Raw genomic sequence first — 11,958 nt, 5'->3', positions numbered from 1 at the left:
ATCGCATCCGATGTCAGCGGTGCCAGAACGTCATCTTCGCTAAACTGTGACAATGTTTCGTGGCGATTCTTTATAAAAGTATTTATTTGCAGTCCATGTGTTAATCAGTCTTCATACGATTCAACGGTACATATAATGAATGCGTAAGTATACACATCCAGAAATGAAATTATTTTGTGAAACCTCTATCGTAAAATGTTATTTTGATGCCATTACATATACACTCTTCGAAACTGCAGATGAATGAGAATAGCTTTCTACTCTATTCATAATAATGAAACATACCAAAGTCGGATTTTTCGAAGAAAATTAATAACTATTAATTATTAGATGTAATGCATTCAATAGAAAAAAAATTAATCATACTGCTTTAAACATTGGCTATACCATTTCCACATTGAGTTAGATAGAAAACACGAAAAACCATATTTTAGTATAGACGGCCCTGGTATCCTTTTATGGGAAATTTACGTTCTTATTTTGCACTCTGTTACAAATATCGCTTACACCATTCTGGAAACATTATTTAACGAATCCCACAATTAAGACAGAAATGATCCAGTGAAATACATTATTTATTATGATTTCACCGAAACCGCACTTAGCGACAAAATTTTATGTGAAAAGTACACATACCTATGTATTTCTTTAAACATTCGATAGGTATGATAGCACTATCTAGCGGGATGAGTTTAATACTAATTTGCTAGTAGCTTAGTCATTTTCTTATAGATGACGCTATACATGTTTTCTTTCACAATTCCCATTCTTTATGGTGATTAATTAAAAAAGTTCTTCTTATTTGTAACATTACCATTTAAAATAAGCTTTACTGTATATATTTGATTACTCCTGTAATACATACATCCATGGGCTTGATAAAGCCAAGGGTCCTCAATAAATACACACAGATTTACAGTGATTTACGGATATTTCTGTGGGGGAATCTAGGTTTCGATCGTCCTCCTTCCCTTTATCATTCCATGAAGAAGCCTAGGGTCTTCCTTTTCTTCAAGAAATACAGTCCGTTTGTGGTAGTGGCAGGTGTGGTTAAAAAGTATTTCCACAAAAGGGAAAAGAAGCAGAAAGAAGACTTGATAACATCGACGATATCGACAGTCGAACGAGCAGTTCGCCTTTGATTTATTTTACCATATTTTCCCCCCAACTCCCAACGTGTGTGACAATCCAATACAGTACATTTCGTACTCGTTTCGAGAAAGAAGATGGTTTATATATATTTCTGTGTGTCTCGAGTCATCGTTGGATTGACATTTTTGTAGGTACGATTTCTGTAGTGAAGGATGCATTAAATTGTGATTGTAATTTCATGCCGTGTGTATCAATGATTCCGAAAACAAATCCTGTTCTCGCGTATTTCAGATCGAAGTCAAAGTGGAAATAATTCATTTGATAGGGTCGTTGCTTTTTAACTTCTGTAACTCTTACGTGATCATGTGGTGTGTTCTCTGATAAGTTTGTCTGATAAATTTTCGCCGGTTATCATTTCTGCGCAATTTGAGTATATCTTGAAATCTATACGAATTCGAGTTGGCGTAATTTATGCGTCCTACTTTGGTAATTTTATGTAGAATGTGATTTGTATCCATCGAACGTGAAAGAGGGTTATATAATTTATGGAATGGGTCAAATTGTAACCCGTGATTATGCAGAATTTCTCGATTTGATGAATTAATACGATTCAATAGGCGTATTGGTACCAATGAAGAATTCTTTTTCTTTCATGGAATTGTTATAGATCGCTACGTTATTACACGTCACTCTTGTATCGATCCGTATAGAAGCACATATCATACTGTGCCACTTTTTATAGATGCAGTCATTCCCGTACATATCCTTTATTCTTTTGACATTGTTTCCCGAGTAACATTCTTTCGGTTGATTTCTAGGGTCAAACAAGAAACCAGGAATACAAATGTACCTTTCCTTTTGCTTTCAGGCTGAACAAAACAGATTAAATTGAACAAACATCCTGGACATTTGGCTAATTCTACCATTTGCCGAATAGGACCATATACCTCTGTATCCTTGCACTTTTGATAAATCGAATAGCACAGGCAGCAAGGATGGTTAAACATTATGAGAACAGTTCAATCTTCCAGTTTAATTGGAATCAAGTTGCACAAGGATTTTGGCAAAGATATCCAAACCCTAATAGGCATGTTGCAAGTATAAAGCATTTTGTCAGCTGTTTATGCATGATAACATATTGCTACAGACTTTTTGGTAAATCTGTGAATATAAAGTTCAAACTGTGTTTTCAGTTCTCATGTTTTGTCAGAGGATACTGTGTCGAGGGAAGTTAAAAATGGAATTCTGTACACCAAAAGGCTGCTAACAAAAACTAACAGAGTACCTAGGTGGGGAGAGAGATTTGTTAGTAAAAACATTGTGAAAATTGTGGAAGAGAGCATGGTGGATCCAAAGACTAGGACTTTAACAACGTATACACGAAATTTGGGTTATGCAAAAGTAATGGTAATTATCCATCTATTGTTGGTTTTCATACACATGAAACTCGATGAACTTTGTCAAAACTCAAGGTTCCTGTATTTATTTCTCAGAGCGTTGTAGAAAAAGTTGTCTATAAAGTAAGCGAAGAGAATCCTAATTGGACCGTAGCAAAAAGATCGGCATGGATTGATAGTCAAGTGTACGGATTTAGTAGACCTATTCAGGCATTTGGATTGGATAGATTTAAAAAGAACTGCACTTTGATGTATACTGGTTTCAATTACGTACTGGCACATATGTTCCCGCATACGGCGCAGTATATGAATCCAACGCTGTCGCAAATGGGTTTCGTTCATCGAGTAAGTCTGACTTATTACTGCATTCACGTAAGAGGGTTAAACTACTTGGCAGGTTGAAAAAATTCGAGACATTTCAATGAATTGATTTGCTTTAGCTCGAGGAAGGACTCACCGGTAGATCTAGTCTTGCGGAGGACTTCCAGCAATCGTTACAGGGAAGGGCAGAGAAGGTGAAAGACGCTGCGAAGAAAGCAACGGATTTAGCAAAGGAGAAGGCTGGACCGCTTTACGCTGCATATCAACCGCAGCAGTCGTAAAGGAAGTCGTGTCGGGGCGTGGGAAACGATAAAAAGTATTTTGTTATCGAATAAGAAACTGGAAACTCGTGGAAACTGGTGATAGAACGTAGAACCTTTGTGAAAAAACAAAAACGATTGTTTCGTTGCCGTAGGAATCGCTTTGAATCGATACAGCGGCGTACGTAAAGTAATTGGTAAGGATAGTCCGCGTTTAAAAGCTATTTCTTCAAGTTCGAGCACCTATCCTATTATTTTTCGTAGAGCAGTAGTTGCGGAAAATTATCGCGCAAGCAGCTCTGTTATACGATAACACTACACATTGTGCTATAGCTACACTATCATTCCTGTTAACTGCCAATCAATTTTTAATTATTAAGAGTCGTGTAATGTAACTTTGTAGTAAGTGTTTTAAAGCGTAAGATCATGTTTTTTACGGTGTCAATGAAAGTTCGAACGTGGTGCCACGATGGTATGTCAACGACGCGACAGGATACGGCGCATTTTTGGAGGGAAACGTTTTATCGTAGTGTTCGGAAGCGGTTTGAATTCCAGTCTCCGTTTCATTGCTTGCATTTGCTCGATTGCATGGAAAAATGGTGTTTGGCCTGTGAAACATTGAAAAGTTGTACAAACAGTTCTCCCGGGGATTTCGAAGGAATTCAATTCGCTTGAGTAAACGATGATTCTCGTCAAACGAGTAATTGGCATCGGTTGGCATAAGTGTGTGATTTGCAGGACACAAGACCCGCGTTAACAGAACCGTTTGATTTCTATTATTCAAATTTTTCATCTCGGTGTTCCACGACACGTTATTTAGCGACAATTGTGAAATTTTGATTTTACATGCATTCGCAGAAAATTGGCGGGAATTTTGTTTCACGCGTGCAAGCATAACGGAATATTGTAGTATATGTTGTTGCTGCGCAAGTACCATGGGAACTTGCGGAACGTAGGCCAGAATATACGTAAAAAAAAATTACGTTGCACGAATTTGTAATATATAATTATATATATGTCTATTTTTAGTCGGTATTGTCCATACCCAGTGCGGGGATTGCCCGTACAGAAAGATGTACTACCGAAATATAGAAATACAGGTGCGTTTGAGAAGTCGACTCCCATTTGATCATTAACTCCTTTTTTGTGGTACTTCTTTTTCGAGATTCAAGGACAAGCCTTTTTTTTTCTCGGCGTGACTCATCGAGGATCTTTGATATCTGCAGTTAATTAAGAGTTCTGGTCTCGGACGTGATGCTTTTACCAGTACTGACCTTGATCTTGCGATTTCAAGGAAAGTGGGATTTCCACGTGAACGGGACGCGAGCGAGCGTCTTTCCATGTGTACACGCGTATGCATGCAAGCCCGTTCTCTCGTCATGCTTGTTGCACGCGATTCCTCGTATGTACTCGTTCTCGTCGTCAATGTAAGAAGAGGATGAAGATAGTCCCGAGATGTGGTAGAAACGCAAATTCACTTTGCTCGTATCCCAGTGAATTCCCCTGACTGGTTCGGTCTTAACTATAAAAGCAAACACGAATGATTCTTTCCGACCAGTGAATCTCCAATCCCGGCGGACTAAAGTGAATAAAACAGAAAGAGTGAACAGAGAAAGAAAGAGAGGTAAAGATAGGTCGACAGACAGAATGTGGATATTTTACGTAGCATTGGGTGAGTAGCATTCAAAATATTTTCCACGAATAATCGATGCACGATCTATAAATTTACGATAAAATATTTCATCACCGAATCAACGTATAATCGTTTGATCGTAGTTGTTGCATCGAGTGGATGTCTGTTCGCGTTTCCACAGGTGAGCAATTTGGGAAATATTCGATAAACGATCGTCGATTTTGAGTGATTCTTACGATTCATAGCGGTCTATTTTCGCGCAGAACGATTCGCCTAGGAGCGATTCAGATGTTTTCCAAGTGGATGGCTTTGTTTTCGATGGACCAGCGACCAGACCGATTTCAGGGAACGAACGATTTACGACTGTGACTGAGAGCACGAGCACAAGTACAACCACAACTCCGGCGCCGTCACGTGAACGCGACGCGTGCATGAGTAGATGTCAGGTGAGATGAAATCTTGTCCAATTCATCATGAAACTTAAGTTGCAAATGTACGCGAGGCGGTCGAATAGATTGGGACTCGAGTTTTCGCTCGAGGCGGCGAGGTCGAGTCCACTGTTCAATCGTGATTACCGGGTTCAAAGTTCGCACGGCTCGAGATTCTGAGCGACAGCACGACAACTTCGAACTATTGAATGGATTTAAAAAAATTGGATTTAAATATAATTTTTAGACTATTATCACATACGAGGTATAGGAGTGGACATTTCATTCGATGTATTTTTGCGGCTCACTTTTCTGGGGTTACGTTACTCCATTTCCATTTTGGATTTACTCACCGTAGATTTACCGTTCTTATAACGTAGAAGTCACTAAAATCACAGGCTTTTTCAAGGTGTCAGTACTACAGTTTAGAATAGGCCAACAACTCCCATAAGATGAAAGATCTATTGTTATACCTCGTCGGTGTTATAAATAATTGAAATATGTGAAATGTCATTTTTAAAAAAAATGGACTTAATACACTCTGACTCTGGGGTCCAGATGTGGTATGGGTGAATTTGGTATGATATTTGTTAACGAGGAACGTTCAATTTTTTAGGTAACTCCTGAATATAATCCGGTTTGTGGGTCGAACAACGTCGCTTATAATAATCCAGGACTGTTGAGTTGCGCGGCGATTTGCGGTGAAGGTAAGACGTCGATAGGTAGTAGGAGCTCGTTTATTGTAGGCTATTTTCTTGCAGCATAGGCATGCCCTTTGCTCCTGAAAATTTAACCCTCTACAAGTCTGGAACGCTGCAATAAACGAGCATCTACTGTTCTGTGTTTCATCACAGAAAAGGTGGAGTAGACATTTCATTTTATGGGAGTTGGTGGCCCACCTAAACTGTAGTACGGACACCTTAAAAAGCCTGTGATTTCACCAACATCTACGTTATGAGAACGGTGAATTAGTTAGTGACACTAAAACGGAAATGGGGCAACGTTACCCCAGAAAAGTGGGCCGAAAAAATACATTGGATGAAATGTCTACTCCTATAGCTCGTCTGTGGTTCCATTTTAAAAAAAACAAGACGGTAACCGACACGACGTTTATGCGATTGCAGTCGTCACGTTGAACTACTACGGGCCGTGTGTGACAGCAAACACGAGTGGATAATTGGTGATCGATCGGTTGGTTGCAGAAAGGATACACAATACTTGTACATATGTACATATATGTATGATGTCGCGTCACACAGGACGCTTGTCGATTCGACAATAGATATTTGAAATAAATCGAGCTAGAATTTTATTTCTTGTCCTGGCCTTCGTGCACGTTCGTTGGCTCTCGCGCAGAGCTCCCGTTCGACGGTTGCTTACCGACGGTACGTGTACGGATGGGATCACAGACAAGATATAAGAATATACCTAACATATTATGGGACTTCGTGTTCCACGAAAATCACGCTGGTTGGAGCGCAGCTCTACATAAAAGTTTCCGATATCAGCATTTAGCACTCGTGAGTGCATATAGCGATACATATATACATTATTGCCACGGTTTCGCTAGCAAGGAATGCAATTCTGAAATGATACGGGGGCTTTTGACGCCCCCGAAGCATGGGACAAAAAATTACATTGCATGTTAGGTCTATCCTTGTATCTCGTCTGTGATGGAATTCGATCGGGTTTGGCGCGTCGCAGCGGTGCGACAAAAGGCAGAAGTGAATGCCACGTTCGCGGATCCGGGCGAGAATCGAGCGTCAGCCGAGGGACGAGGTCGACGCGTTATGGTCTGCCCATCGAACTCTTCGCGCGATTTCGAAGTTTCCACCGTGGATACCGTACAGATGCCTGGTGAGGACGTTGATCCTTTCCTCTTCCGCCCGTAGGGCCGCCCGCCTGTATTGGCTGATCGTTAATAGGCAACCGACGATCAATAGAATTTGAATGATCAGCCAAAAGATCAGTAGGCTTAGCGCGAGGCTGGCATTGACGCAGAAGAGCCCGTCCACGGAGTCTGGGAACAGAGCAGGGGAAATGGCGATAAAAGGAGGATTCGTGGGGGTTCGTCACGAGGAACGGAGGGGCGCTTACTTGCACCCGTGATCAGCACCGTGTCGGGAGACGGGTGTTTCTCCCGCGACGACAATCGATCCGCCGATGATGCGACAGGATTATGTACTATTATAGAGATTTGAAGCGGTAATTGGTCCGGAGTGATCTCGTCTCCTACCGGAATGGCATCCTCGAAAGCTCGAACGTTCGGTGGTCCGGTCTCGCGTTTCCTTTTTCCGTAAGAGAGTACATCGCCGTTGCACTTGGCCTGGAAGAGACGAGCCTTGTTACGTGTATGTATGTACCCTCGCGAGCAAACTCGGTTTTCGATAGGGGAAAAAGTGAAGTAGGCGAAGAGCCTTCTATCAATTAGTTTAGGAAGTTACTGAAGTTTATGCCAAATAAACATTCGGTTTAACATTTATTTCTGTATTCGAAATAAATTTATCAAGTGGTAGAAAGCCCTTTTCTTGCGCCACTTTTTTCCCTAGCGTAAGTCGAGTTTGCTCATGGGAGTACATACCCAGATACAGACTCTTTTCGACTATCCGCGGACAATAATCTTATAGGGAGAAATGTTACAAAAGCAGAGAGGGTATTCGCTTGAAAGTGTGCACGCCCCCCCTCCAAGTGGTGGGGATAAGGCCTGGACAATAATCTTGTAGAAGCCAGACAATAATCGAGAGGAGTCTGTATACCGAGTTGTCGATCAAGCGAAACACGAAGAACTCACCGGGACGCATTCCATCGCGCAGAATCGAACGATCACATTGAAGCGAACTATCAGACTGTTGGGAATTTTAAATGCAGCAAAGGTCGCGATCAACGATCGACCGTCGGCGGGGTCCTTGGACAACGGGGGAAAGGTGGTTGGATCTATCGGACAACCAACTTTGTCCAGGAGCGGGGATGACGCGTCTCCGGAAGCGCTACTCGCCACGAGATCTCCGGCAGCGATATCGTACGGACCTTCGAGCAGAGAAAGAGAAGAAAAAAAAAAAGAAACGAAAGAGATTGGTCCTGTTCCGAGTCGTCGTGTCTCGCGTCGCTCTTACCGTTCGCCGGCTTCAGTTCGATCTTTAAGAGAAGTTTCTGACCCAAGTGGGTAACGACCGCGTCCTTCGAGTTTTCGTCGAGAATCCTCATCGTGACGGTCGGCGCTTCCGACGAAGCGTTCACTATGGTCGACGATATCGGCGGCACTCCTGCGCTAAACACACAAGATTCGAAACGCTAGCGGATCCGCGTAAATCGAATCGTAATGCAAAATCGAGACAAATGCGAAAGTAAAGGGAATTGTGATAGACATGGGCGTAACCAGCGGAGTTGGGCGTGTATATATGTACATACATAAATAGAACTTATTCCTACTTTGGATCGAGAAAGCTGAAACTCGATTGGATGGTGACGTTTTTCGGTTCCGGGGGTTCACGGTCGTTCAACGAACAACCAACTCGGACCGCTTGATCGCCCAGACGTTGCAAAATAGGATTGAACTGCACCACGATAGTCGTCCAAACGAGTGGTCGTGTTCTGCGGATAGATCATTTTCTAGCTTGGTTGGAATGAGGGGGGTGGGGGATCGATTGGAGTGTTGGCTCCAGGGATCGTAACCGTAACCCGAATCGGTTTCGGTTCTTAGTTATAGGCTACGCGATTTTTCCATGATTTGATGCATGCAGAAAACACTTTTAGTAACCGGTTTAGGCAGCGGTTAGGATCCCTGGGTGGCTCGATCGAGTCGTGTCGTGTCGCGTCGTATCCCTTACCGATTTCGATTGTCAACGGAAAAGGCGGGGTTCAATCCGCAACGCGGCTCGATTTCGCGAATCTGTTCCGGCCGAGGTAACGGCAACGTTAACACTGTGCGATTCATGCCTCGTCCATCGGCGCCGCAACTATCCGCGTGGCCGGTCGCGTAAATTCGACCAAAGAACGGACTGTTCGTTCTCAGCTCGATCGTCATCGTTGTCTCGTTGCATCGTACCTGCACTGGAACACGAGGGAAACGATTTCGGCGATCAACCTCGGTGAATCGATCCGGGGCATTCCATGCGAAATCGGACACTTTTTGGATTTTGTTGACACTTGGATATGTCTTTAGTGATATATAAACATATCTCTATCTAAATATTGTTGATTTTACAGCTGTTTGAAATATAGTGTCAACCTTTTTTTTTTTAATAAATCATAACTGTTGAACTAACAAACCGATCGAAATGAGCTTTGCGGGTGCTTATAGTAGAGACATAAAAGTACATAATAAAAATTATTTACTACAACATATCCAAGTGTTAACAAAATCTGAGATGTTACTCCAAAAAGTGTCCGATTTCGCATGAAATGTCCCATTCTCTAACGAGTGCGCGATACTTACGATCCAAACAGGGTTCCCGTTCTCTGTAAATTGCGTTCGCCGCGGGGATTAATGAGCTAACGCCGAGTCCGTTCGTGTCCTCCGAGTGTAACAGGCAGATCGACTCGCCAGTCGAGTTGTCCAGCGTGTATCCTCGGCAGAGGAAACCGTGGCCGCTGGAATCGCAGCTTCTCTCGCACTGAATTCAATTCCCCTTCCTCTTAAATACCGATTTCTTTCGGTTCGCTCGCTTACGAACAGCTCGCGAAAAAAAAAAATCGATTCGATCATACCTGTTTCTCGTCGTAATTGATCAGAGCGACGTCCGAGTAGGGTAACGACGCGTTTCGAAATTCCGCGTACGAGCAGTATTCTCGTTTCGCTGGAAATAGAACAAAGGACGACGTGTGTTCGCTCGAGTGATATCGATCCACGGCACCTCGGCTCCTGTTTTACTCACACACGTGCCGACACTGGTCCCGAAGATACTCATCCCTGTACATCGAAGCCCTGTAGGCTTGTGGTCTGGTACCACGTTCGTGCAACGACAACGAGCATCTGCCGATCGCGTCCCTGGACGAGAGTGGCTCGCTGGTACGAAATTGCGCCGATTCGCAGCTTCTACCTGCGATCGAGAGGAAAGGATTTAGTTTGGGGATCACATGGGAATCTCTGATAACTTATTAATTTAGATTAGGAGTTATTTAACTAGGCGTAGACAGCGTGTGAAGTACTAAGAGTGGCATTAAAAAACAAATTTACCGTGCATTTACCTAATGACACGGTGTTTGTTTCTCTATTGTTATTGTCACGTACTTTACTATGCTAAATCGATAAGAACACATCCATTGTTTATTTTAATATATTGTAAAAAGGGTTCATACCCGTAGGAATGAAATGAAATTAAATTTCAAATTCTCCTATCCATAACAGTGTCCGCTTTTTTTTTTATCCTCACCCGTGTCTATGCATATCTCGTAACATTGATTCCTGGTAATCGAACGGGGCAAGTGGAACGCGTTGGGATCGAGGAACACTGCTCCCGCGGTTCTCTCCACCTGCCAGAGTCTCTCCCGTTTGCAACTGGCTGGAACTGAACGGAACGAGGAATTAATTTACTGGTCGAAAACCAGATAGCACATGACGCCTTGGACCTAAAATAGCCGTAAAATGGACGTATTTAAGGCGTCATGTGTTATCTGGGGGTATCACGACGGTTATTCAGGCGTCTACCCTTCACGCAGACTCGATGATAGTAAGTCGAATTGGCTTCCGGCACGAGCTCGTCGTCCTCGGTTTCGACGCTGTAGCAAACGCTTCTAGCAAAATCTACGACGAACGCTGTGCAGTTGACGCGTTCGCATCTGCAACTCAAAGAGACAACGATCAATATACCAAACGGAGACTTTCTTTGGGGTTCAGCGGAGGTTTCCCGACGCGGAAGAACCACACCGCAAAATGCTACCAAACATTTAAAAATTAAAAAAATTAAAAAAAAAAAAAAAAAACATGGTGAATACAGAAATTACGGCCAGTGTAGCTAGGACTCCAATCATTGTGCGACGTCTTCGACAACCTACCTCTCGAAACAGCTGCTCGTGATTCCGTTCGAGTTTACCGCGCTGAACAGAACCGCCTGGGAGTTCACGGTTTCCGGTTTCACGCCACCGATTTTCTCCCAACCCGTGCTCGAGCACGTAGCTGTCGGCATTTCTGTAACGACAGACACGCGAACGAAACGGGGTTGTTCGATTAGAAACGAGCCTCTGTCGTCGATCGTTTTTCGGTTGGTCGGTGGTCTACCTTCGCCAACCCTACCACCGCCGTCGTTGGTCTCGCCGCTAGTCGCGGCCAAGCCGCAGAACGAGATCGCAACGACGACGAAACGCGTGACTATCGACATGTTATCTGATTAATTCGTTTCGCGTGGCTCGTCCCGCCGTCGAGACTGTGTCAAGGATAATTATTCGCGATCGCCTGCGTCGTTTATCTTCTCGCGACCGTTCATGCACGAGCACAGAGATTACGTAACAAATACTTCGCCGAACCACGCCATAAACACGATTCCCATTCGAATGTTTTTCGACGGTACCCCGCGTAGACGCTTCCGATTCACGGTTCGAATGTATTGTTTATATATAATAAAGATCGAACGACGACCCTCTACTTTCGAGAGCGCAGCAACCGGCGGGCGCTACGATCGAAGGCAGATCGGCCGATCGCGAGTACGAACAACGTGATCCCGAAACTGTACGGAACGACGCACGTGAGTTTCGGACATACGAACGGGAAACAACATTCGCACCGGTTGCGAATGCACCGTCGACTGACGCGTCGCCCGATGTGGGCAGAACTATGTATGTACATACATACACGCATACATATTTACATACGTACATTGTCGTTCAGAAGT

General features: G+C 43.4%; 3 protein-coding genes across 6 annotated transcripts; 2 read left to right on the top strand and 1 right to left on the bottom strand.

Annotated features, from left to right (window-relative positions):
- Positions 1-78: 78 nt before the first annotated feature.
- Positions 79-4,181, top strand: LOC107189242 (PRELI domain-containing protein 1, mitochondrial). 3 transcript variants are annotated; one of them, XM_015577728.1, is made up of 5 exons: positions 79-143; positions 1,961-2,179; positions 2,286-2,499; positions 2,586-2,834; positions 2,930-4,181. In XM_015577728.1, the coding sequence occupies exons 2-5, from the start codon at positions 2,088-2,090 to the stop codon at positions 3,089-3,091; spliced, it is 717 nt and encodes a 238-aa protein (XP_015433214.1). In that variant the 5' UTR covers positions 79-143; positions 1,961-2,087; the 3' UTR covers positions 3,092-4,181. The 3 variants fall into 3 exon arrangements, with proteins under 3 accessions (XP_015433214.1, XP_015433213.1, XP_015433212.1); XM_015577727.1 differs by lacking the exon at positions 79-143 and adding an exon at positions 1,202-1,279; XM_015577726.1 differs by lacking the exon at positions 79-143 and adding an exon at positions 1,202-1,283.
- Positions 4,182-4,639: 458 nt separating this feature from the next.
- LOC107189205 lies at positions 4,640-6,609 on the top strand. Of its 2 annotated transcripts, XM_015577688.1 has the most exons (5): positions 4,640-4,742; positions 4,847-4,884; positions 4,967-5,149; positions 5,748-5,838; positions 6,256-6,609. In XM_015577688.1, the coding sequence occupies exons 1-5, from the start codon at positions 4,718-4,720 to the stop codon at positions 6,306-6,308; spliced, it is 390 nt and encodes a 129-aa protein (XP_015433174.1). In that variant the 5' UTR covers positions 4,640-4,717; the 3' UTR covers positions 6,309-6,609. The 2 variants fall into 2 exon arrangements, with proteins under 2 accessions (XP_015433174.1, XP_015433173.1); XM_015577687.1 differs by lacking the exon at positions 6,256-6,609 and having other exon boundaries at positions 5,748-6,035.
- Positions 6,610-6,786: 177 nt separating this feature from the next.
- On the bottom strand, positions 6,787-11,419 carry LOC107189204. The gene is made up of 12 exons (XM_015577686.1): positions 11,126-11,419; positions 10,779-10,909; positions 10,504-10,638; positions 10,006-10,170; positions 9,839-9,927; positions 9,567-9,744; positions 8,959-9,181; positions 8,561-8,722; positions 8,245-8,399; positions 7,923-8,158; positions 7,229-7,457; positions 6,787-7,151 (listed from the first exon to the last, which is right to left on the bottom strand). Exons 1-12 carry the CDS (start codon positions 11,254-11,256, stop codon positions 6,895-6,897), a joined length of 2,091 nt encoding a protein of 696 aa, XP_015433172.1. The 5' UTR covers positions 11,257-11,419; the 3' UTR covers positions 6,787-6,894.
- Positions 11,420-11,958: the final 539 nt, after the last annotated feature.

The sequence above is a fragment of the Dufourea novaeangliae genome, unplaced genomic scaffold, assembly GCF_001272555.1.
Source record: "Dufourea novaeangliae isolate 0120121106 unplaced genomic scaffold, ASM127255v1 scaffold146, whole genome shotgun sequence".
Lineage (NCBI taxonomy): Eukaryota > Metazoa > Arthropoda > Insecta > Hymenoptera > Halictidae > Dufourea > Dufourea novaeangliae.
The sequence above is the reverse complement of the archived record's forward strand: the minus strand, read 5'-3'. Positions and strand labels throughout refer to the sequence as shown.